Here is a 25851-nt window from a genome sequence, read left to right as displayed (position 1 = left end):
GGATAGTTAAGGGGTAGCTAAATTACATTTGGGGGTTAGCAAGAGGGTGGGGTGGGGGGGAAATGTGTAAACTGTCATCAAGTCTGAATAATGCTCATGAAGAATCTATTGTCTTGCGAGTTTTTTTAACAGAAATTACTTATATTTAAATATACCCCCCCATTTATTGTTGTTAAAAACCAGAACAAACCAAAACCAGCGTGAGGCTTAAGAGCGAGGCCAAGAACAGAGCATGGAGAAGTTCTGATTAAATACAAGGGAAAACTTTTAAATGGGAGCTCAGAGAGAAAGCCCATCCGTGGAGATACTCAAAACTGGCCTGGACACGGCAATGATGACTGTAGCTGGCACTGCCGTCCGCAGTGTGCTGGACAAGATGACCTCTGGAGTGCCTTCCAAACGACACTGTTCTGATTCTACAAGTCCTTCCGTGCTTCTCTACAGGTAGGTAAGTAGCTGATTTGAGCTTCAAGGTACTTAGCAACACACCCAGTCCCTTCCCTGGGAAAACACATCTCTGTCCGAACCTCAACGGTCTGTATTTAGCTCCAAGGGAAACAGGCAGACATACATCGAGTAAGAGAAAACTTGAGATACAAATGGAATTTCTTTATTTCTCCTTTTTATATGAAGTTGTGTTTAGAAGTTTTATTTTACACAGTTACAGCTAATTACATTTGGTAAACTCATGAAATAGTTATTTTTAAGGTGTCAAATACTTGAACTGCAGAAAATTAGTCACTGTTTTACATTCACCAGTATTTGCTGTCAGGGAAGTAATTAGAATGTCCTGTCCAGTGGATGAGAACAGATATAGGCTCTCTTTTCCAGTACCTGCTTTGCAGCTTTTTTAATACAGTCATCCAGATTTTCATCTGCATCTGTGGAGAAACAGCAGGAAAGTTAGCTGAAGTACTGTAAAGAGCTTTCTAAATTTCTTTTGAACAGGATTTTAGAATACAAATGCAAGTATCTAAACTCCAGTGCCAGGAAATAATTTAACATTTCTTCAAAAAAAGACCGATTATTGCAGACTGAGTTTCACAGACCAAATGCCTAACTGGTCAGTACTTAACGATTAGGTATATGACCTGTCTGGTTGTCTCGTATTTTCTTGACAGGAATATTTGCTACTGACAGATTTCATGTTCCTCCCCACAGCTGGAAAAAAAGAATCACTGTAGTTTGTTTTCTCTCTTAACTGAAGAGACTCTTTATAGTCACCTGGTACCAGTTCTGTTCCTCATCCTAATTAAAGGCAGAGCAAAACTATTCTGTTGGTCAAACACCTACTTTTGTTTGGAGTCTGTGAAAGCTGTAAGAGTATAAAAAATCCTTTTATTTTATCGAACTTACATTTTTGTAATTGAGCTATGGCATAATTATTCTTGAAATATGCTTCTGTGCAGAAGATATTTGTAAGAAGCACCTGAGAAAACAGTAGAACTCAGTTAAAAACCAGTAAAAGAATTTCATAAACAAACCAATGTAGTAAAAATACAGTAATTTATATTTCTGAAAGTCTAGTTTTGTCTCTTGATAAAATGGAGCCCTGCAAGCTAGTCATGTATGCTGCAAGCTTAGTTGTTATTTTGTCCCCACAGCTACTGAGTGGCAGAGTTGGGATGACCCCTTCACTCAGAACTGACTAGAAGACATTTTTGGTAATAAACCCAGAGGAGGCTTACACACACCAAATCTGAAGCCTCGGGGCCAGTGAAGACAAAGGTTAATCAGTCTGGATTTGTCTAGCACTGAATTGTAGCAAATTTACTTGTCCTGTAGCACAACCATTGCCATGAAACTTCCTATGAGCTCCTATACAATCACCCGTGTGTCAAACACTCACTTTACTGTCAATAAATTTATTGATAAAATACTGTTGTTACTACACATTACTATTTATTAATGATTACATGGAAAGAGTTTGGGAAGAACTGCATGGTATTAGCAGGTGTAAGAGAACATGCAAATTTGTAATTCATTCATAAATGTGTATGTATGTGTTAAAATATTTTAAATACTTTGATAGCATGCAACTCGTATGTTCAGAGCACCGGAGAGGCAGTTGGTGTGGTTACTGCATGCAATGCCTGCTGGTTTAGAGCACTCTTTTAGGTCAGCATCGTGCTCGTGCACATTTCGGAGCTGAGGGGAAAAGTCAGCTCGTCGAGACAAAAGCATCTGGTTAGAGCCTTGTAAAATGTACGTAGGCTGTAACATTTCAAGGAGAAGTCTGAGGCTGGAGAGTGCCTCTTTATTACAAAACACTTAGTGAGGCAGAATGGCAATAAATACTGGTTGTGAAACTACCTGATCCAGGGAGCGCAGACATTAAATGGGTATGACTGGTATTAAAGTACACTTACTTCATGGTCGTGGTTTCTCAGACCGATACTGATAGAACGGCTAGCTCTGGAAATAGCGGCTGTCATTGCATATAAATTAATAACTATATCTGCCACTCTCTTCAGAACCAACTGCTCATCCACTATTGTCTAGAAGAGTAAAAATGATTATTAGCTGTAGCTCATCCATTTAAAACTTCAACCAAACATTTTTTTCATACTTTGTATTTAGGTTCATACTTATTTAGCACAGACAGGTAAGTTGTTACATGGAATTTCTACCCTAAGTCAGAAAGTTTTGGATAAACTATGCTCCGCCTTTTAACAGTTTTGGATTAACTATGCTCGACCTTTTAACAGTTGTTCTGGCTGCAGCCAAAATTGCTGCGTCTTGAAATCATGTCAGTAAATGCCCAAACTGCTGAAATTAAAGTACCAACTACATTAAGCCTGTTCAAAAGATGTATTCGTTAAGGTGGAATGTGGCAGGGCCTTGGCCGATAAGCATTCTCAGAACACAGCAGATTAACTGTCACAAAATTGAAAAGCCAGGGTATTCTAACTTCAGTCTCTCCTATTTTAACTACAGCACTTTGCATGGCATAATCATAGATCCGTTTGCTGTACAATATGGATGACGAGCATTACTTCCAAAACTGCTGGTGCAGCTCTTTGTTGGGGAACAGGGAAATGGGTTCCAGTGCCTACTCACAGCAAGTACTTAAAGTAGTCACTGGAGCAGGCAGGATTTGTTCTTACAGACGTAGAAGAAAACAACTAATTCACCGAGCTGGCTGGTTTTTTTTGTTGTTGTGGTGGTTTGGGGGTTTTTTTTAAACAAAAGTTGTCCATTACCTCAAGTATAGAATTTCAGTGTATTTTCTTATATTCAATGCAAATGTGTTGTGTAAAGGAAGTCCTGGCTCTTGCCACACACACAGTCCATTCCAGATTCCCATTTGGTTGAGGATAAACTCTTCAATAATGAAGATAACACAAAAAATAATAGTTACCTTGCCAAACCTACTTAGCAGGCCTCTCACTGTAGTTCCAAAATAATAGATGTTTTCTTCAAGTTTCTGGCCACTTTCCTATAAAATAAAACACAAAATACAACAATTTGAGTAGCCTTCTAAGGGAAAAAATAAGCACGCCCCCGTCCCCTTAAAACAGGACCCGTAGCTAACCAACAAGGACATTACAGGGAAGCGCCTATGGGGAAGCATGAGCTACTCCCGTGCTGCCCAGCCACTAAAGCAGAATCCTGGGCGACACGGCCTTCTGCATGAGAAAGCAGCTGCTCTGCCCGCGCAGTCCTGGGCCTCCGTGGTCTGGCTGCATGAGGCCAGGATCTGACGGGTTTAGTAGCCAAGACACAAATTAGAATTCTGAACTAGAGCACAAAACTAGTTTTCCTTTTTTAATTAGCCAGGACTGAAGTTTAGCAGAGCACTGTTAAGAGGTCTAGAATCAGTTCTGAGTGATCAAAACGAAGGAACAATGTACACTCAAGTTGAACAACAAACACGCAGTTCTATTGAAGAAAATAATGATGTAAGCCCCAAGATGTGTGCCGCCCCCCAAGAACAAACTTTCCCTCTCTAAAAAAATGGCAGTTCAATTTTCTGCTAAATATAGTGTTTATTATCAACTTCTAGTTACTGACCAGACTTCCCTGTTAAGATGACCTTTCACCATTTTATATCTTTTTGTTACCAGCTAAAAAGGAGAGAGAGTTTGCTTATTTACCTAAAAAGAATGGGATTATAAAATGTTGATTCTTTTCCAAGGGGAAAATCACTGCCGAGATGCAGCCCTTGGTATCCTGAAGCCCAACTACTACTAGATTTTTCGCTTGGCGAGAACTGTTTTTTTAACATTCATCCGGTTTGCTGCTGAAAGCCAGATAGGCACTATTCTTTCTGAATAAAATATGCATTACAATTTTCTACATTTTACTTCTGGTAACTTTTCTGTGTAGTCTTTATGTTTATGCAAATAATAGTTTCAAAAATTCTTATGCAACGTTTAGGTCTACACAGCAAGCCTAATTCTTATTCTAAGTGCTGCAGGTTATGAAAACCCTGAAAATCAAGATTATCTGGTCCTACTGTGTGAATTCACCAACAGGCTCAAATTCTGGTACTAAGTAGGAAGAAAATTTCCAGTGTCATATTTGGCTTTTATTAATTCATAAACGCAACTAATTCACGATGCTGATTCTTGTACTGTGAATGCAAGCGAGTGGGTTCGAAGCTATTTACAGCAAATTCGAATCTAGCGCGTCAGCTAGGTCAGAACTGCTGTAGTTGAAACAACGCACCCATGTACTCTGGGGGCACCACACAACACAGCGTATTTACCCGGAGGAGGTGCCACACTGTTAAGCTTCCTTTTGCGAACGCAACAGTAGTAGCAAATCCTCGCAAATCCTCTTACCTGTGTGCCTGAAATACCTGACCTGGAGGACAGGGATACTGACAGAACAGTGAAAATCGTTTTGTTACGGTTTTTCAAATTGCTAACGAAACATCATAGGAAAACCATACCTTACCTTTTTTCTATGAACAGAACATTAATCTTTGGTCATAAAAATGATTTCCTAAGGGATTAAGCAAATCTGTGTACATATATATATATATATATTTCACAGAAATTCTTACCTAAAACCACGTTACTATTCAGTGGGAAAAAATAGTGTTTTGTAACTGAGCTTATTATGAAGGGCAGCAACAGACTGTTACAAACAAAGACTTTAATACTGTGAAGGCTCAATTTATATAAATTACTAAAATGGATATAAACCTGTATTTGGTATAAATACATACTTAGAGCAGTCTTCATTTTACCTTGATGTGTACCCGTATGGTATCCATAACTAAGTCCTTACCCCTGAAATGGTATAAACACGTGCTTAAGTTTGTAAATCTCACTGTTCCTAAGCACACACTTTGTTTCGCATAAACAGGATATAAAGTTGTGACGAGCAGTGAAGGGGATCAAATACAAAAGACCAGTCTCTGGACCCGATCAAAGAGCACCGTGTCCCCCTTCCCCTTACCTGCAGGCTGGGATGCACCACTCCATGATCACCAACTAGCCCATAATCCACTTTTCTGCCCATCGTGTCCCGTAATTTGCTTAGAAACTCCCCCAGTGCCACGCCCACATTTCCTTTCTTGATTTCTCTAAAATGTTGGGCAAACAACAGCTGTTAAAGGCCATTTCCTGGTTTGCAAGGGAAGTTTCAGGAGGTTCAGATAAAGCCGTTGAAATAGTAAATGCATTACCAAAACACCTGCAGTTTGTCTACGAATCATCAAGTCTTTTGATCTATTTTACTGTCAAGTCTGGAGAACAATTACATGGCCTTAAAAGTATACAACATGGTTCCTATTCAGTTCCGCTCAAAAATACAATAAATTCCAGAGACCAGTATATGCACTCAATATGTGCGATACAGCTATCTTACCAATAAAACTTTGTTATAAAATCTTACGTTATAAAATTTTAATTACTGGTCTTTTAAGAAAGAATTTTACACAATCTGGAATTATATGATAAGATAAAGTAAGTCCAAGATTCCTAAATACATAAAACATCCAATTAAAAAAAAAAAAAAGACTCCTATAACATTGAACTGCCTTTTAGACAAGATAATACATTCAGAAATACTGCATTTTTTTCCCGATGGTTTCCCCGCTTATCTATGTATAGTTAAACAGTTATCAGATTCTGTTTATTTTATTAAAAACTATTAAAAATAAATAAGAACATACTTAATTTTGTCAGTTAAGATTTTGCCTGCGTATTGCATACCCGTCAAAGCAATATACAGTCGCAGAATTTCATTTGTTCCCTGTAAAAAACATAACAAAGTGAAGTCACTATCAAGTACAAAGTATTTTTTAGTATTTAAAAAATCTAGATATGCTGTGCTCCTATTTTATATAAATTTTTTTTCTAAAACTGCTTTGAATGTCTAAATAACTTATGTGCCGTGCCTTTCCTTGAAATGTTCTAAAATGCATTTGGACTCGTAAGAGAAAATTCTTCTGACAGCTCTACGTAAGACAGAAGATGATCATTGCTTGTAAGGAAAACACACGTATGCAGAAACGGCACTCCCCGGTGAGTTTGCCTGAAGCGGTAACAGAAGCTGGGGAGGCAGAGGACATATGGTTGCAGAGGGTCAGGGATACTGGAAGCAAGCAACGAAGACTAAACGCTCTATTAATTACATTTTCTTAAAGTATATGTATAATTTTGAAGACAGGTTCTTCAGTTAACTATAAAGTTTACAGTTAACTATAAAGTTTACAAATTAATGTTTTCCAAGCAGGTCTGCTTTGCCAGTCTTCCCTTTCTGTTGTTCTGGTGTTAAAAGATTACTCTTCATCCATCCATAAATGTTTGCTATCTTTTGCTTTATCTCCATTATGAAGTCTGATTTCATTTAGCTGTGAAGAAGGTGAGCCTCTCATTATTAAACATACATGTGTATCACAACGAAAAAGAAACCAGACTAAATGCATTTTGAGTAAAAAATAAGTTCTGCATTGTTCCGGTAAAGGAACATTTAAATAGTTGTAAAACCGCTCAACATGCCTGTTTGGAAAGCAAATGCAGACTGAGAAATTAAGATGATACTGTACAATTGATGTCTGGGAATCCATTATATGATTGTTTTAATAAAGATGGCTGAAGAATAAAGATCAAAACTTAGAAGGCTGGTCACAAATGAAAAGCACCCTGAGTATTAGATCAGTCTCAAAACCGTAACGACCCGGTGACAGGCCAAGCGACGAAGAGGCTACAGTGCAAAGAAGAAGTGGTATTCACCTGTCACTAAGACTAAGCAGGAAGTTTTGGAGGGGCACATACACAGCACAGCCTACCTACTGTTGGTGCTGGCCAACAGAAACAGATCCTGGACAACAAGGAATAGTCTTTAGAATTCTGTCCTTGGCTGCAGCAAACCGCGTGTATCTGATCTGCTTGCAGGTCCCTTATAAACAGGCTAAGATAAACAGCAAGGAAGCAGAACCTCCTTGTTCTAGCAGAAGAGTTTCTACGGCTGTTGGGATCAGTGAGAAAAATGAGCTGGATCACAGGAATTCCAGTGGTGTGGTGTTTTGGTTTTTTTGAACAAGACTTCCTATAACATGTCCAATATGAATGGTCATCTCTGCTTCAACCAGTCTAGGAAGTGCTCCTTACATCTGGTTTTGCTTTTACTGTTCAGACTGTCTGTCAGATTCATAAACATCAAACTCCGCAGGATGTAGGAGGATGACCTTACAGGTTGGCTGGTTTTGCTTTTCAATCAACATTGGAATTGACTCTTCCTACTTACACGACATAAACACACGTGTATTTGCAAGAGCAGCTAGGTGACTGCTATGCACTGAACTGCAGTTTGAAAATTCTTGCTTGCTTTAATTTGCAGTTGAGATCTTTGCTGTCCTGACAGCAGGAAGTAAACGATCACTTCTAAATGGCCCACCAAGAAAAATCAAGTCTGGAAGTCTGACTCAGATGTGCAGATGAATGGTAACTGATAATCCAGCTTGGAAACAAAATACATTTCACAGCCAACATTTTTATTTTAAAATAAATGCGCATCAGTAAGTTAATTAAACTTCTAAATTAATCTTTTGTGAGTTTCCCTACTTCACTTCTGAGAAGCACACAAGAGGAAAGGTTACTCAAGTCTAGATACAACAGAGCAGCTTAGCCACAAAAAAAAAAAAGAAAATCCTATTGGAGAAATCTGTTTAAAAATTAAAATTTTGCCCATACTTCTTACCAAATCCTATCCCTTATATTAGTACAGATACATGAGACTAAAAGCAGTAAAAGGGTTTCAAAATATGCTTGATACAAAGCAAGATGGCCAACTTCACTTTCATAAGGCTCTTGCTTAGGCAGACATAGGACTCTGATTTCATCATGAGTCAGCATGTGCAATTACAACTACTTACTGCCCATGAACTGAGGAGTCAACTGAAAGAGTTTAAGGTTTTTATGCTAATTTAGAATCTTTTAGTCTGCTCAAAACAACAACAAACCCAAGCCATGAACTGGGACTGCTTTTTCTCATGACGGTGTATTTAAAACAGAGGCATATTTTGTTAAAAACATCCAGAAAGTTTCTAAATATTTAAAGAAGAAACTGTATATTCACTACCGGTATATATCTATAACGGTACATATACTACCATGTATATACGTTACCAGTTTGTTCTTTCCAGAGGCAAAGCTTCCTACTGTAACTCACACTTTGTGGTTAGTCTATAAAAGCCATCGCATCTTATTTTATTATAGGAAAGTACTATCCCTATCTCCAAAGAAAACAAGATTAGTGCTTCAGCCTTCCTCTATTACAGACTTTGCAACTGAGTGAGTGAAGGCCTGCTCAACTGAATACTCAGCTTTCAGCTCTGGTTTACAGAATGTGAGAGTGTGAATTTCAGTTTACAGTAAAAACAGTATATTCATACTTGCCTCAAAAATCAGAAGTATCCTAGCATCTCTGAGATAGCGCTCATAGGGGTAATCTTTCATATAGCCAAGGCCTCCAAGAATTTGCAGTGCTTCGCTTACGCAAGCCCATGCACCTTCAGAACTGAACACCTGCCATTGAAAAGTATTTTAATCACCATGCTACAGAGTAAATGCAGAAACATTGCTCCGTTATTATATCTACATGACATTGCTGTAATATTTTGTACTGCTGTTACAATAGTCCTGTTTAAAGGTTGCCTGAAAAAGTACCCTTATGGCTCAGGGTGTATACTTTGGTCAAATCGAAATGGTTTCCTTGCAATCCACAAAAACTTCTCGGTAAGGAAATATTCCTGGGAGAGTGACAGCCACAAAGTGAAAGGACAGCCGTAACTGGTTGGCTGGAGCCCTTCACGTCTGCCCAGAGTCCCCCGAACACGAGTTCTTTTGAAGTGACCACACCATAAGGGACCATCAACGGGGGCTGGACACCTGCGAGTCCTCCTCACGGGTGCCTGCCAGCCAGCAGCAGCCAGCCCGACTGCAGACGTGCCTTCAGCAGTCACACTCCAGCAGAGGGGGCCTGACTCTTTCCCCAGATGTATTTTGCAACCACTTCTGAGTTACAGCCAGGACAGAAGCGCCTGAGCCAGGCCTGCAGCTGGGATTATGACTGAGTGTCTTCTTACTCTTGCTACCATGTGAGGCCACATGAAACACAATTCAAGAGGACCATGATATTCCAAACCTGTTGTATGCTGTTTTTATTTCATATGGTGACAAAAGCCTGAATCTGAGGTAACCAATAGCACGTGGGAAATCAGAGAAAACAGGAACGTCTATTTTTTCCATCTAGCTGAGGTTTTTGTATCATGTGTCTAAGTGTAATACCTGAGCCTCTCAGCAATCTGGAATGTAGACTGCAAAACAGGAGAGGTGTTAGTCTTCATTAGCTTAAAGCTGTAGGCAAGTGTTTCAATAAAATTCATTACCTTGACCATGGCTGCCTCCACGGAGCAGTCTGGAAAGCCTGGCCTGTCCATCATTCCTGCAGTGAGGTAAGCCATACTCTCCATTACATACGCTTTCACAGCCATAAAACAAAACTTCTCCTGTCAAACAGCAATGCGAGGAATCATACAGTAATTCAGATGCAAAATCCCACAGTCAAGCCTGAAACTTAAGACCACAGCATTTTCATATGTTTAACATGTTATCAAATACTAATTAATAAAAAGTACTGCTGCAAAACAATAATGAAAAATTTAAAAAAAGTCTTTATTAATTAATTTATCATTCTAGACATTTAAAAAATCAGCGTACAGAAGTCTGCACTAAGTTTACACAAATTTAATACCTCTAGCAATTTCTTCAAACCAGTACAGCCAAAAGAACCCCAACATAATCTATGTCCTTGCACTTAGTCAATACAAAGTAGAGATTTAGGGTTTTCGGTTTTTATTACCTGAATTAATCCAAATTCGCTCAGTCTCTTATTGAATTGTTTCCTGGTACAAGCATACTCTGCTGTCATTTCTTAAAAAAAAAAAAAAAATCAGAACAGCAGAATTGTAACTGTGACAGACTATCCCTGCTGATAGTGTCCTTCTATTGCCTGATTCTGACACCGCAACCTATACATAGTAAAGCCCTCGCTGCTTCAGAAGCAGTAGTGTGTGAAGAACACCCTCAAAATGACGGTGTGGATCCAGTCTGGGAACCGTGTGCCAAGGCTTTTAAACAAGAATCTGAGGCATGAACCTGTACTCTTAGAGAAGGCACATTTTAGTGCTAATTAATTACTTTAGACGGATTTCTGTTACTATTTTGGGTAACTACTGGTAGAAACCAATTTTATTACTTACTACTGTGTGTAAGCCTTGAGCCAGTTACTCAAGTTGGAAGTTTTAAGGGAGATTATACCTTCTAAAAGCAATAGTATATAGATTATTCTGAGGTAAAATATTCTTACTGAGAGAAAAATTTGACTGAGGCAATAATTTCCCACTATATGAAATGAAAAAACTTCAGTGTTTTACAGGCTTTTAATAAAAATTTTAAATAAAAATTATTTTAGTGTTTTAAAGAAGTCAAAGCATGTTATGACTGACAATATAATGATGTTGTTATGATCAAGACTCATGTTGTTACTATTTTGAATTAACTGCATTATATACCTTATGCAGATCAGGGTATTTTTGCATGGCACCCAGCAATCCAGAACACCTAATTCACCCACCTATCAATTTTTTAATCATTCCAGCAGATGCACTGCCCATGCTAAATCTTCCACTGTTTAGGATGTTCATGGCAACCTGTGAAGAAAATGAATGTTTTTTAGGCACAGATGTAGTTGCCACAAAACTTGTCCGTAGGCTGCGACGGTTACTGCTATCTTGCTTCACGTTTCAGTGCTTTCCTGGATTTCATTTGTCACTGGAATACACCTCCTGTCTTGTGACACCTGCCCTCATATTGGTCAATACAGCATTCAGCATCCCAGCAATAATTCTTCAAAAATAGGCTTTTAAGGTGACCTACTACATCCAATTTCATATTTGATACAGTTTTCAGACACTGATGATCCAGTGAGCTGGAAGTAATCCTCTATTCAAACTACATTAAGGTAAAATGTAGATAAAGATTTATTTATCTGCAACTAGATAAACAACATTCAAACTAGACAGCACTGCTGAAGTTTATCAAACAGACAAAGAAGAAAAACGGAGTATTGTTTCATGTGTGTACACAACAGCCAAATATAAAAATCTTCTCTGCAGCGGACCTGCAATGGATGCTTTCCTGCTTCAGATACCTTTCAGCAACATACAAGCAAAGGGAGTAAGAATGAAAGGTGTAGAAATGAAATACAGATCAATAATGTGCAAAAATAGATTCTGAAATCTAGTATTGTTTCTTAACAAGAGCAACATGGGTGACTCAGTTCAAAGACTGTTAAGAAATTTAGCAAGAAGTCCTTGTTCCTACATTTTAATTTGTGATAATTAGCTGAAGAAGAAATCATAAAGATCATCTTTTGATCCATTTACTACATTAAAGAAAATTGTTTTGTTTAGCATTTAGGTCTAGACTTGGCTGCTACAGCAGGAGTAAGAAAACTGAGAAGGGTTCTCTTTACTGGTGTCACACTTCTCTGATGTGACAAAGAGAAGCCAATGCCGGAGGCAGCCTTTCAGTGTACTCCTCCCATCATTGTCCTGTGCTATAGTCTAACCCTGGAAAATCATCCGACAACCATGGGACCTTGGATAGCATCTGGACTTTCCTCGAACCATTTCCTGTTACACTCATTTCTTTCCCTCCCTTTTTCTACATAGTCCACAATTCTGGCTGGAGAAAACAGCAGAAGACATTTCCCTGATTCAATTCAGAAGTTCTGTTGAAAAAGTTGCTCCCTTTTCTGAAGAGAACAGTATCCCATGAAAAACATTAAAAAGCCAAACAAATAGCAGCACCAGCTCTATAACTGTATTGAGAAGAAATACACACAAATCCAAGATTATGGCAGGCTCGAGCACTGTGCCAGTGAAACCAATTAGTACAAAGCACATAAGGTACACGGAGAAGTCTGTCCTCCAGTATTCAGTTTGGCAATGTTCATATTACCAATAAGGAAACTTCAGTACAGAAAAAAAACCCCACAAAAGTCTCCTTCAGGCTTTTAAAAATCATCAGTAGTTATTTTTACTGCTTACCTTAAATCCTCCTCCTACTTCTCCAATTACGTTCTCTATAGGCACTTTTGTGTTTTCAAAATGTACTTCACAAGCTGAAACACAGAGTTAATAGCTGTTGAATTATTATGTAGAAATATTTAAAAGCCATTCAAGAACATAATTGACTCTTTTTGTAACAAGAAGTAAAGTTTTCCTAATGGACCGTTTATGACAGAATTACATATGCTTTGCCAAAGAAGTTAGAATTTGGGAAAAGACTGTAGTTGACATCAATTACTGGTGTAAAATATTCAAAATATAATTAACGTACACCGAATGAACAGAGAACTGTAGTTTTGTCTCTATTTTAAGGAACTGATAGAGCAGTCAAGCCCAAATGACAGATGGTGAAAAACTATAATCATCAGTACGCTTAAGAAGAGCCTATGAAAACTTATTTCTAGATTAAAGCTACTTGGTTACTGAATCTTCCAAGTAATTTCTTTCATTACAGAGTTAGGGAAGCTTCACATGTGCAGAGAAGAATTACACAGTATGGATTTCTTATTTCAGACCCTGCATTAGGAAGGACTCGTAGGAAAAGCTAGGTAAAGAAACATGAAACTTGTACTGTTATATGGAATAGATACTGATTTGCCTCTGAATTCAGATGATCTAAACAAATTAAAACATTAAAATACTAAAACAATTTCTGTTAACTATTTTAAGTGATTCTTACTATTGGATCCTCGAATGCCTAACTTATCCTCAGGTTTCCCATGGGTGACTCCACCAAAATCCCGCTCTACGATGAAAGCAGTAATTTTGTCTTTTAGTTGTCCATCTTTGTCAACAACCTCTGTCCTAGCAAATACTGTGAAAATATTAGCAAGGCCACCGTTTGATATCCAAACCTGTTTGGAGAGAGGAAAGATGTATAAGAAATGTATTTGTTCTGCTTCTGGGAGCACTGTTCCTAAGAGTTTCATAATGGACCAGCAAAGAACAGAGTGGTGAAAAATTGTTTCTTCCTCCCTTAAAATTCTAATGAGTGTCCTGCTACTAGTTTTGCCTCTTGTGAACACATTTCCAAGGAAAGCTGACCACATAATAGTAAGCTTAGAGCAACTATAAAAATAGATTGCAATATAGATTTGAATTAAAGTAAAATCCATGGTGCATTTTCACAAAAGCTTGAACATCCTGCTACTTATGGCACGTGAGGGATACAAGGGTAATACAGACTCTACTTTGCCCAAAGTAACTTCAACTCTGACGAGAAATTCTCTGCCTCAGGCCACATACGTACGGCCTCTTCCACAAGCTGGGTCTCTTCACGTCACAGACAAATGTATCAACAACCACAGATCAAGTCTGCAACGTGTCAAATATTGCTGAATCCAGTACATCTCCACATTTCTTCAAGACTGTATTCCGCCACTGTTTCTTTTAGCAGAAATATTCCAAGCAGCCCTATTTCCAATTTGCTTTCAAGTTTTCTTTCAAATACACCTACAAAATCTGGCATGAATGATGAGAGGGGAAAACATGGGTTTAGGTTTCTTTTTACCTATGCTGTCACAGAGGGGGCTAACTAACTGACCCTCCCTGAAGCTGAACACCATGAGCTGGTGATACAGAGAAGGAACTTAAGAGTGCCTTCTCCTGTCTTTCTTACCAAGAGTTTAGTGAAGGTTATTCCCCAAACAGTGTGCTTTTCTATTCTCTCTGACCCTAAAACAACATGGGTTGTCTTTGACGTGGTCATTCTTCACTCGCTTGGAAACCTCCAAATTCTGACGCAGCTGCCAAGCTAGCTTCTTACTTAGCAAACCTGACTGACCGCAATGCTGCAAAAGACAAAGATGCTTTCTATAAACTTGTAACAAAAACCTGTCATATTTCCAGTCTGTGAGTGGATACCTTGGAGCCATTTAGCAAGAAGTATTTCCCATCTTCACTGAGGGTTGCTCTTGTCTGGATGGATGCAGCATCACTTCCACTAAAAGCCAAACAAGTCATTCATGTTTAAAGAAATAAACATGCTTTAAAAAACAAATCTTTTTTCTTCTTCCCATCCTTTAAAAAAGAATGTTTATAGTTGTATTAAATAGTAGTATATAAATTTTAATTCTTAACTAACAAGGAAACTTACTAGATTCAACAGCTCTAAAGAAATCTACTTCTACTTCAGTTACCCGAGGGGACACTTCTGCTGGTTAACATATATGTTATCAATCTTATGACCTGACCAGAATGTTCAGAATGCCACATAAGCAACTTTTTGAGCCACACATTGAGCTATGTGAATGTACAATGAATATGTCATCCTAAAACACAATCAAGTTTAAAATGTCTAAGTTGTTCCTCAAGAATTCATGGTTTTATATCCTAAGTTAAAAAAGGCTCAACACAAATGAAAAATAAATATATGATAGAGTCTCTATCAATGAGCACTTGGGCACATCAAATACTTTCTACAGGAGCAAAATCAGCAGGTGAATTCCAACAAAGCAATCAAAAGTTTATGTGCTGTGATTAAAAGTTCACGCCCTCTCTTGAATGACCACCTTATTACGTAATTAACAGGAAGCACATAGTCTCCCCCTTGAAAGAAGTTTCCTCTTCCACAAATTAAAATGCCACAACAGCTCACTGGCTTCAGCTGAAGACAGTTGTTAAGTTCTTGGAACAGCCAGATCTCAGCTGGTATTTTAATAGGGTTAGATTTCTAAAATTCAGTTCTAAAAACAATGGCTTCTGTGCACTAGAATTAAGGTCTCTAAGAGGACTGAAGTTAAAGTTACTAAGACTAGCAATCTTTTTAAATAATACTGGGCTAAATAAAGATGTTAGAAGAATTTCAGAGCACAGTCAGCCCCTGTTTTTTTCCTGTGTGTTACTTCCAAGGCCCCTCCATGGATCACTTTGTTAAAATATCTGTGCTAGTTTAAAATCTACCTGCAAGTGGGATAGCTTTTAGAGGTCAAAAACTGGCTTAGGACTCTTAAATAAAAACCATCACTGATGGTTGGGAGGTATCTATGTCACAGCAACATGAAAATTAGCAGGTAGATCAAACGCTCATTGCAAGTCATTCTAGCAGACAAGAATTCAGAAAAGACAGTTTCAAACTATAGTTTTGTATGGACAAGCAAGATGAAACTTCAAACATTCAAATGGTCTCAGTCCTTCAGCTTCCCTTACAATCATGTAGTAAACCATCTGCCTATGTTTTTAAGAAAACTGTACCTATTCTGCATTAACAGGATTTGCAACATTAGCAATAGTTAATGAATAAACGTAATAAATATAACTTTATCTTTGAAATGAAGTTGCTGCTACAAAGATGCCTTTTCTAAACTCGAAGGAAAGACCAAAATTTCTTCCTATTATTTTTGGTAGCTCCTGCAATACAGGCTTTTATAATTTTGCAGAAGAACTGAAAGCATCCTAGCATAGACACAGCACATTATTTCCAACATGGCACAAAGTATCCTTTCAATTCATATTCAGTAATGCCAGAAATTAAGTGGATGAATTCCTGGGATGGGAACAACAACCGTTAGTGATTTCATGGAAACTGCCATAAGCAGCACATTGGGGAAAGATGAACTACATGATTTGAAGTGTACCTTTAAAAAAAAAAACCAACCCAACCTCCCCCCCCCCCCCCCCCCCCCCCATATACTGAAGCCATAGGCACCAAATAATAAAGATGTAATATATAAACCAAACAACCTCTGCAATGAAGATGAAAATAATAAAAAAGTCATTTAGGTGTTCTGGTGCTTTCTGAAGCTTTTATGATTACAAAACCAGTACCTTCCAGGTTCAGTGAGACAAAAAGCTGCAATGTGCTCCCCAGATGCCAGCCTAGGCAGGTACTTTGCTTTCTGTTCATCAGTGCCAGCAATGAGGATTCCCTAAATAAAGAATTAATAGAAAACTTTTCAGCGTCAACCTGTGTAAAAAGAAATAAAGCTGACAAGCTTCGCCAAGTCCAGGAAGCTTAATTTGCAGATTTTATGGCATATCAAGAGACAGTTTAATAAACAACGGACATTATCAGACATTAAAATACGTCAGTTATCATCACACAGTTGTTCAAATGCCCACAGGAAATGGCTTATTGTTAAGACTGCCTTCTAGGGTAAGGTTTCACTGTATTTATGCTGAACTGAACACTTAATTGTTGCTCTGAAAGGTGCTCAGATAGTCCTTCCTTTATAATTTGTTGTACCTTCATGATCATCACTATAATTTTATTTTAATAACCCAAAAACCAGCAATTTTCAAAGCTCCTAGAGAACAGACCATATGATTTACTTAGGTTCCACATTATTTCATTACATAGGCATTCAACAACTTTTTGTGGGAGTGCACTTATTTTAATTATCTCTGTTGTATTTTTTTTTACAGCAGGTTTCTTACGAAGGACAAACAAAATACAAAAATACATGATAAAACTAAGTAATCAGTGGTTAAATAGCTAACATACAGTTACTCAGCCAAATTAGGATTAACCCAATTGACCCAAACTGGCCACAGCAGGAGTGACAGTAGCTGTGTCTTGCACTACACTTCTCATCTGACTGCTTTACAATCAGCTCAGCTCACTATCCCTGTTCTACAGATAGCAAAATTTTAAGTAAGGTGAGGAATACATCCGTATTTTTAATTAGCATTGTCTGCTCAATTCCATGAAGAATTTTTTCTCATTATAACAAACTTATTGCTATTTCAAGCTTCAGACTACTACCATCCACCCACCATAAAACACACTAAAAGGTAGATACCTAAAGCTGTATTAAACAAAAAACCAGTTTAAAATCCATGTGCTTGCTATAGCACATTGATCTTGGGTAAGTTTTCTTCTCTAAGCTCCCCAATATGCAGCCTCATTCAGCTAGAGAAAGTTGCACCCTTCTGAATTCTCTGCATGGCTGTCCCACCTCCCCATAATTTTAGCCCCCCTAATATTTTATTTATTTCAATATTTATTCTAGCTACTTCTATCAAGTTTGCTCAATTTAAAAAACTTGGGATCATTTAAGGTATTTTTTTCTAAGAATTATTATCTCAATGTTTCCTGGACCAATAATTTTCTTGTGTACTTCATATTTAGTCTTCATGCTGCATGAGTCTTACGCTGAGCCGCTGGCAGAGGGTGCTGGGAACACGAACAACCAACCTGACGTCAGAATGTTCCACCTGATTTATGCTTCACCGGTAATTCTTATCTGTTACACTCACACTCCACATTTAAACAAACTTCACCTCACCTTTTCTATGCAAGTTGTGTAGAACTACTTGACGTAAAAGAAAAGCATTACCTTAAGCCCAATAGCTTGATGAGCTGCCAGAGTAACTGCGATAGATCCATCTAAAGAAATTATTTCTCCCAAACGTGCATACATGGTATTTGATAGACCCAGACCACCTGGAACAAACACTACATTTTACTCAAAGTAGATAGCTCACAATTTAACTTGCCCCTTCCCACAAAAAATCCCTTTCAAGTACAGAAACATCAAGAATGTAACACTGTTAACTGGAGAGCGTCTTAATATAGACTGGATATAATATGTCCACAAATAAGCACCACATTGTTGCAGTTGTGCCAGAAGAATGCATTTTGAAAACAGTCACTTTTTTAATAAGCATGAGTTGTGCTGAATTTAGTTCTATTCAGAAAGCAGACGTGCACACATAGCTAATACAGCATAATCCACCAAATGGTAGAAAACGAGCTTGTTTAAAACACTCTGTATGTGAAAATGGTAAAAGATTTGGTATAAAAACCGCTCTAGTCTGAATTTCTGTGCTTACAGGATAAAATGCATTTTTTTGCTGAAGCTTCCATGCTACGTTACAAAGCCAGACAATTAACCATATACAGCTTTAGGGCTGACCAGCTGCAGACCAAGCCGCAGAGGGAGCAGCGCTGGACAAGCCTTAGGACAGAGCTGGGCTGGTACCGATACACAAAGACAGCCAGGCTGTCCCCAGCTTCACTGGCAGCAGGGCAGAAAACGACCTAGACAACAAAACTGACACAAAATAGTTCCCGAGCAGACTTCCAAACTGGTACTAAAGAAGGATAAAATATAACAGTTCAAAAAATGTGAATATATTAAGAAACAAACTTGACACCAGCACATCCTTTTTGGAGGAATTTTGTGATCCGCTGCTGCAAATACAGAGACTACTGGTAAGGAGCTTGAAAAGAACAGAAGTGGGATAAATCGAAGCTGCATCTTTATGAGTCTAATGTTCAAGAATGTTACACTGCCAGGACTAGAAGTCCTGCTCCCCATAATTTAGAGTATTTTATATATTACTGCTGAATAAACAACTTCTATCTAATCAAGATAATCTTTTGTCCAGGTTAATAATTTTCTACTTGAGACAGTGGTGTAAGTCAGGATAATGAACACCTTATTTCAGCAGATGTCTCAACAGTCCTACTATTTTATGTATACCAAATAAACACATGAACAAGTCTCCCCCACACCATTAATTCACGTCACTGCCTCTTACACCCTTCTCCTTCAGAGCATGCTAACGCGAATTAAAACTCTCACACCTATCTATACACACTCTGACTTCTTTTCCCCTTTCTGAGAGGTGCTGGGCTCAGGATTCAGCTTGGAGACTACTGATGATGTGCACAGTAATTCCAGGGATGCCAGTGTTAAAGAGTGCCATCATTCCATGATTTACATGAGCTTCGTTTTTCCCATTCATGTTCTGCATTTTAATGCTACTGGCAAATATGCCACTATTACAAATCATTATGAAAAATACCATGCAACGAACGAAGCACTGAGTACATGTGACTGAAGAATTTTAAAATACGACAAGCACCACCACCAAAAATACAGCAGTTCTAAACTACAGAAAACAGGAAATAACCTCGTTAGAAGCATATTATTTATGGTGCAGAAAAGGTAGCTTGCTTATAGTAAGGTGATTGCTTTCCATCTTTTGGATTTTATCTAGCATACATGTTTACGAGACAACAGGACTATGATTTTCTACAAGTATGCTGAATGGATTGCAACCTTATACAAACTGGAAGCTGAGAGAGCATTATTTCACAAACTTCAAAACAATACAAGATCAAAACAACAACAAAATTTTATTAAATTAAAGTATGATTTCTAAGTCATTGCCTTTCAGACTATTTAAAAAAATTAACAGAGTGGGAAACTTATTTCTATTTAATCAATAGTAAGTTATACTTCCAACGTCACGATGCTTCCCAATGCTCTGCTTTGAGTTCTGTCCTTTGCTCTCTGCTTCCAGCACCTCCTTTCAGTGGACACTAACCTCCCGTCTTCTTCCAATACATTTCTTAACTCCTCAATGCCTCTCTCTCCCCATCTGGGTTAAACTCTGTCCAGATCTTTCTCCTCCCCAGACACTATCCTGAAGAGAAAAACTTGAAAGAGCTTGCAAACCTCTTTTCTATCTTACTCTCACATCACCCTGCCTACTTCTGAATACCCATGAAAAACATTTAATACCATTTCTAATGCATTTCAAAAGCATTAATTAACAATTAATTAATCAAGAGATCACATCATGTTACAGTACATGCAAATTGTCCAATATACTTTAATGACTTTGTATAGAAACACTTTATTTAAAGAACTGAAATTAGTGCAGCACAGCAACACTAGTTATGTTGCCTAATACAATAAACAAAAAAGGTGTAACAAAAAATGCTATGAAAAATAGGGTATTACTTTAACACCAAGTAAATACTGAAGTGTGTCTCGAGCTTTAAATAGTATTATTGTAATCACTGAAAAAAAATACTGTTTCACACTATTCTCTTCAAAAATTAGGTATCTTCCCCCCTGAAACTATCTTCTGCAGATGGTCAAACACAGTTTGTCTTCCTCTGAGTTGTTCTCTTTGAAGTCTCCTTCTTTTATAATAGAAAATAGACAATGCAATGATCTCATTTCTTTATAAATTTCATGTAAAGTATTAGTTTCAATCCCAATTTTTATTTTATGCATAAGAATAAGATTAACATTTTCTTGAAAATTCCTTTGCAAGTTTAAGGGTTAATCCACTGAGGAACTAATGTCTCTGGTCTCAATTGGCACTATAATGTCCTTTAAGACAAACTTTTTTTCAGTATTGCATAGGAAAGATTTTATACAAAAGCTACACTTTTAATAAATAGACATTGTACTTTTACACTTCTGTAAGGTCAAACACATTCCTATCTGCTAATGACAGGTGACAGCTTTGATAGATCAGTTCCACACGACACCATAGTTTGGACCCAGTATTTTAGGAAACACCAGCAAGAACTGCAAGTCCCACAGAATGTCAAGCTACTCTACTGCATCCAAAAAAAGAACAAAAAGGAAAACGCTACGCCAAGAGGAATTTACACCACCTAAAATTAGTTATCTAACTTAGGCGCCCAAGGTAAGAGTGTGCAGAGCTCCCTACATAGCCAACAGACATTCTTGGTGCCCGCATCTCTTTATTAACTGGGCAGGAAACCTCAGCTCCTAATTTAGACATCCAAGTCAAAGGACGACACATAGGATAGTACAGGCACATTTTGCAAGACCCAAAAATGCATTACTTAATATAGACTACTGGGCTGTCCCTTTGTGATTATTTACTCACCGTATTCCTCTGGAATCTGCATGCCAAAGAGACCCAGGTCCTTCAGTCCATTTAAAGTTTCAGGTGGGATTTTTGCATCTTGATCAATCTTCTTAGAGTCCACTACAAATACAGATGGTTTTATAATTGAAAAGTGAAAATCTCTGAGACTGCAGCATTCTCAAATCAGAGCCAAGGTCACTGTGTGCTAGGAATTAGCAGCAGTATGATCTCTAACCTAGCCATCAGTCTGAGAGCCCAGACCTGAAGAACTGAAATAACTTACAGAAAAAGGGGCTGCTGAAGCTTCACATCCCTCTCTGCTGTAATTGTCCTAAAGATGCTTCAGAAGACTAGAGAAAAGACATAGTGCTTGTTGCACCAGATACAGACATACTTCTCATCCCAAACTTCACATGAATTACTCTTTCTAGCTTCAGTCTGATCTTACTGACTGTCCTGTTTGCTCTCCTCCCTGCGTGGCTGCCGAAGTCTCAAACCCTAAACTGGCTTCTGTAAGATTAATAACGCCCTGGGTTGGTTGGGGGCTGTTTGCCGCAGCCTGCCACCCAACGAGTTCTCCTCCCTGCAAAGTGAAAAACCATGATTTTCTAGCCTTTTGATGACGGTCACACAGGTAAGTCCTACACATTGCAGGGGTAATTCCCAGTTCTGTTTCTGGAGAACAACGCTCCACTTAAGTAGCCCACCTTATTACACCATGAAAGTCAAAATACAGAACCGACTGGAAGGTCCCAAGAATAGTGATTACGGCTGTAAAGTCACAACATATACAAGAAAAGGACTCGGGAGTGGGAAAAATCTGGATTTCATTTTCTCAAACATTTCTATGTGTATAGATTGTGCTTGTGCATGTTAGCAGATTCCCTGACTGGAATAAGTGAAGTATTTCCAAGATTTTCTATCTGAACTACGTTTAGGTCATGATTTAAAAACAAAACAACAACAACGTACACAAATGAGGTCATTACAAAAATCTTGTTCTTATGAGTTAGTCAAATTCTTGGGGCATTATAAGAGCTGTTCTGTACTGTGACATTGAAAATAAACAAGAATCATATTAAGCAGCTCAGGAAGGCTGTGAGCTGCAGCAAAAGGAACACAAGCCATCTTTCCAAAAAGTACACAAATAGAAGTAACTCTGCAACAGTGCTTTCCTAAAGAAACATAAATGACGCTGTAACTTCTGTATGACATACAATAATGGGAGGCAACTAAATATTCTGATGCTCTTCTAAGATAAGTTATTCAGAATGAAAACTCATTTTAAAAAGACTTTTTGTTCCCCACAGTAATTTTTTAGCTACACAGTATGAGATATTTATTTGTGGTATGCCATCAGCTGTTCTGGGGAGAGAAAGGTGGTTTTTTACCTCTTCCTCCATCATGCCCATGCAGACCCATCTGTGGTGTCTAGACATTGTCACACTTCATAATGACTCTGCTGGGATGAATTTCCTTACCCAGTGCCAATCATATCAAGTTTCTAACTGTTTAAGACTGCTCTCCTAACCTATTTTTACCACACTCAGAAATTACCCTGAATAACTAAACAGAAATAGCTGTGAATTCAAAGAAAGACGAGCAATTTCCACCTTCAGTTAAGACTCTATAATTTGACTTTTTTATTCCTCCCTTAAATACTAAGCTTTTTACTCAATAAATGATGTTCCCCAACAGAGCAAAGAATTAAAAGATGTAATCTGCAGAAATTCTTAATTTACTATCAGTGACCAATGTTACAACTTTATCGTTAAAACTACCCGGATCTCATAAACTGTGATCTGTGATAATCAAAGGCTTCTTCAAACTCCTGCAGTGCTTGGCAGTCTAGACCTAGTATCTTTGTCAGTGGGAATTCTGAGACAATGCTGTTTCACTGTCTCAGAAATTGCTGTCTGTAAAAACCAATTTTCTACAATTGTTCTAGAATTGGCTTATCTATCGCACCAGTAATAGAAGAAACACCCTGCAACCCTACCTGGAACGCATATGGCTAATACAACTTTACCCAAATAGAATCCCTACTCTAAAACATAAATGCTTTTGATTTTTCACAGCTTCTCAATGAGTCATCATTTATGAGTATCTCTGCTGAATTTTGTTAAAACCACTTTTAGTACAGTAGGACAGTTAAAAAGTTTCAGAAAAAAATCACTATAGCACTACTCAACCGAGCTAAAAACAATTTCAAATCCTACCTCTATCCCAGATTTCTTTTACTTCCTGTTTTTTCTATTTATTTTTTTGAAGATTTGTCTTCTCACCAGCATCCAAACACTCCATACAAAAAGGCCATAAATGAACATGCCTATAGAACTGGCAGCACTACATGACTAGCAATAAATGCATAAAATTACTTAAATATTTTAAGTGTAACAATCTTATTCAACTGCTATAGTTAAATCATTTTGTAATCACTAAATTACTTGCATGAATAAGAAACTAATAACTATACCTTCTTCACTGAAGAATTTTTCTACAGGTCCTACAAACTGGTTGATCTCTTCTAGTTCTTCATTGCTAACTTCTGGATAAGGGAAAACTTCTTCCTAATATAAGAGGCAAATTTTTATTTTCTTTTTTAAAGCATGAATCATGCAACTGAAATAAAAATTCATGAACATATACCCTTCAAACACTAGACTCTAAAAAAACTGTGAAAATTAAGAATTGTGGAAAATGTTCAGAAACAAACAGCCTTATCTGATGAAATCCACAGGACTCAACTTTACTACACACAAAAAACAAATAAGAAGGTATTACCTGAAAAACAGAAACATTAGGGAGAAATAAAGAGATTTTAAGAACTATGAGGATGCAAAAACCCTTCATCAACCATGAATTTTGTCAATGTAATCCCATTTTGGGATTAAAAAAAATTAGTTAATTTTAATTTGTATCAGAATCAATTTACTGCTATAATGTTTCCAAAGCTTAGCCCATAAATGCTGTCCCTTGGAAACACACAGCACATTCCACCTGTTTAGCGTCACAAGTACAAAGGTTAGTGAGTTCCATACTGCTCTTTATCATCAACCTGGTATTTTGGTCATAAACTGGAAGCTGTATGACCTGACAAGCTTGAATAAATAAAAAAATCCAAGCAACTAGCACAAGAAGTGAAAGACTACATGAGAAGCATGCTTCTAATTTTTATCATCTTTCCCCTTTTAAATAGAAGAGTCCATTTCTGCCCAAATAAAACTGTTCACGATAGTCTGAAGAATCATGTCAGCTCCAAAAATTCAGGAGCTAGTAAATGCTACAGTTTTTCAGAAAACTGTTGAAGTTTGAGAGGGAAAAAAAAGGCATATATGAACAGGGGTTTAATGTGACGGAGTCTGACTGCTCACTGTCATAACACTTTACTTGATGTGGTCTGTTTTGGGAAACTTTATTGTTCAACTCATTTCAGTGGATTTGAGTTATTCCTTCTTTCAATCTATTTAACCCTGTAACTGCTGATAAATGTCTCCAAACCTTGGATCAACAAGTACTGTTTTAATACAGTGTTGTATCTCAAATTCGTAAGTTCTTTGTCCAGTGGCACCTCAAAACACAACAAGAACTTCAATCTTTCCTATAAAAAACTGTAAGCAAATGTTTACGTAAAATCTTGTTCCTTGAAGTAAACAGACAATAAACTGACGTAAGTTTGGCAGAATGCAGTTGTTCAATGCCCAGTGTAAACAGACACGTGTGTTTCTGTAGGGAATGTGCTAGGCTTGCAAGAACAGGCGACTGCGGTTTAAAGTAGTCCTTCAGACGCTGGTTGTTTCCAGCGTTCAGAATGACATCACGCGTTTCGTGCGCACAGGTGCAAGCAGGTCGATGTATTTACCCCAGCTTCAGCTGAGAGGCCCACTGAAACACCCGAGAGCGAGCAGGCCTGGACTGCAACAGGCAGCAGCAGTTGTTACTGGAATCGCCTTCAGCGGACTGCGCCGCCATGCCTCACGTTCTCCATTGGCTGCAGCCGTAACGGGCAGCAGGTGCGAGGCCGAAGCACGGCTCAGCGCTCCGCTGCTGGCGGGGAAAGGGGGACAGCTCTCCTCTCCCCGCAGGCCGTAAGGGGCACTCCCCTCACCCGCTTCCCGGGCCCGCGGCGCTGCTAAGTGCCGCCTGGGACGGCGGAACCACGGCCAGCCGGCTCCGCCGCACCGCCCGCTCCTCTGCGGGACGGCGCGGCGGGAACAGCCCCGCCGCTGTCCCCCGGTGCCGCCTGCAGCGCCCGGGGACCCCGCTCGGGTGCCGCTGCGGCCCGCGCCCGCCCCTGAGGCGCCGCCGCCGCGGCGGGCCCCAGCCGGCGCGGCGGGGCGGGCCCCTCACCTTCCGCAGCGTCCCCAGGAAGAGCTCCTTGGCGAAGGCGGGGCGGGGCGCGGCGGTGCGCAGGCGGCGGACGGCGGGGAGGGTGGCGGGGACCGGGAGAGCGGCGCGCAGGGCGCGCAGCAGGAGGCCGCTCATGGCCGCCACCTCGCCTGCCCGGCACGCGCGACGCTGACGGCCGCGCGCGCGCCGGGGCACGTGACCGCGTGACGCCCGCTCGCCCCTCCCCGCCGTCAGGGGAGGCCCCGCCCGCCCGGAGGGGCCGCGTCCGCAGCCCCCCCGGCGAGCGCCGCCACGCGCCTGCCTGTCACCCGCCTCCGCCCCGGCAC

At 39.0% G+C, this 25851-nt stretch overlaps 1 protein-coding gene across 1 annotated transcript; it reads right to left on the bottom strand.

Moving 5' to 3' along the window:
- Positions 1–577: 577 nt before the first annotated feature.
- Positions 578–25707, bottom strand: ACAD9 (acyl-CoA dehydrogenase family member 9). The gene is made up of 18 exons (XM_075514298.1): positions 25526–25707; positions 23652–23745; positions 21194–21295; positions 17869–17975; positions 16358–16458; positions 14456–14534; positions 13272–13446; positions 12572–12645; positions 11095–11170; positions 10321–10391; positions 9848–9967; positions 8856–8984; positions 6128–6207; positions 5410–5536; positions 3362–3439; positions 2370–2498; positions 1357–1429; positions 578–881 (listed from the first exon to the last, which is right to left on the bottom strand). The coding sequence occupies exons 1-18, from the start codon at positions 25658–25660 to the stop codon at positions 781–783; spliced, it is 1851 nt and encodes a 616-aa protein (XP_075370413.1). The 5' UTR covers positions 25661–25707; the 3' UTR covers positions 578–780.
- Positions 25708–25851: the final 144 nt, after the last annotated feature.

The sequence above is a fragment of the Mycteria americana genome, chromosome 11 (assembly GCF_035582795.1).
Source record: "Mycteria americana isolate JAX WOST 10 ecotype Jacksonville Zoo and Gardens chromosome 11, USCA_MyAme_1.0, whole genome shotgun sequence".
Taxonomy (NCBI): Eukaryota; Metazoa; Chordata; class Aves; order Ciconiiformes; family Ciconiidae; genus Mycteria; species Mycteria americana.
Note: the sequence above shows the minus strand (reverse complement) of the source record. Positions and strands in the feature narration are given on the sequence as shown.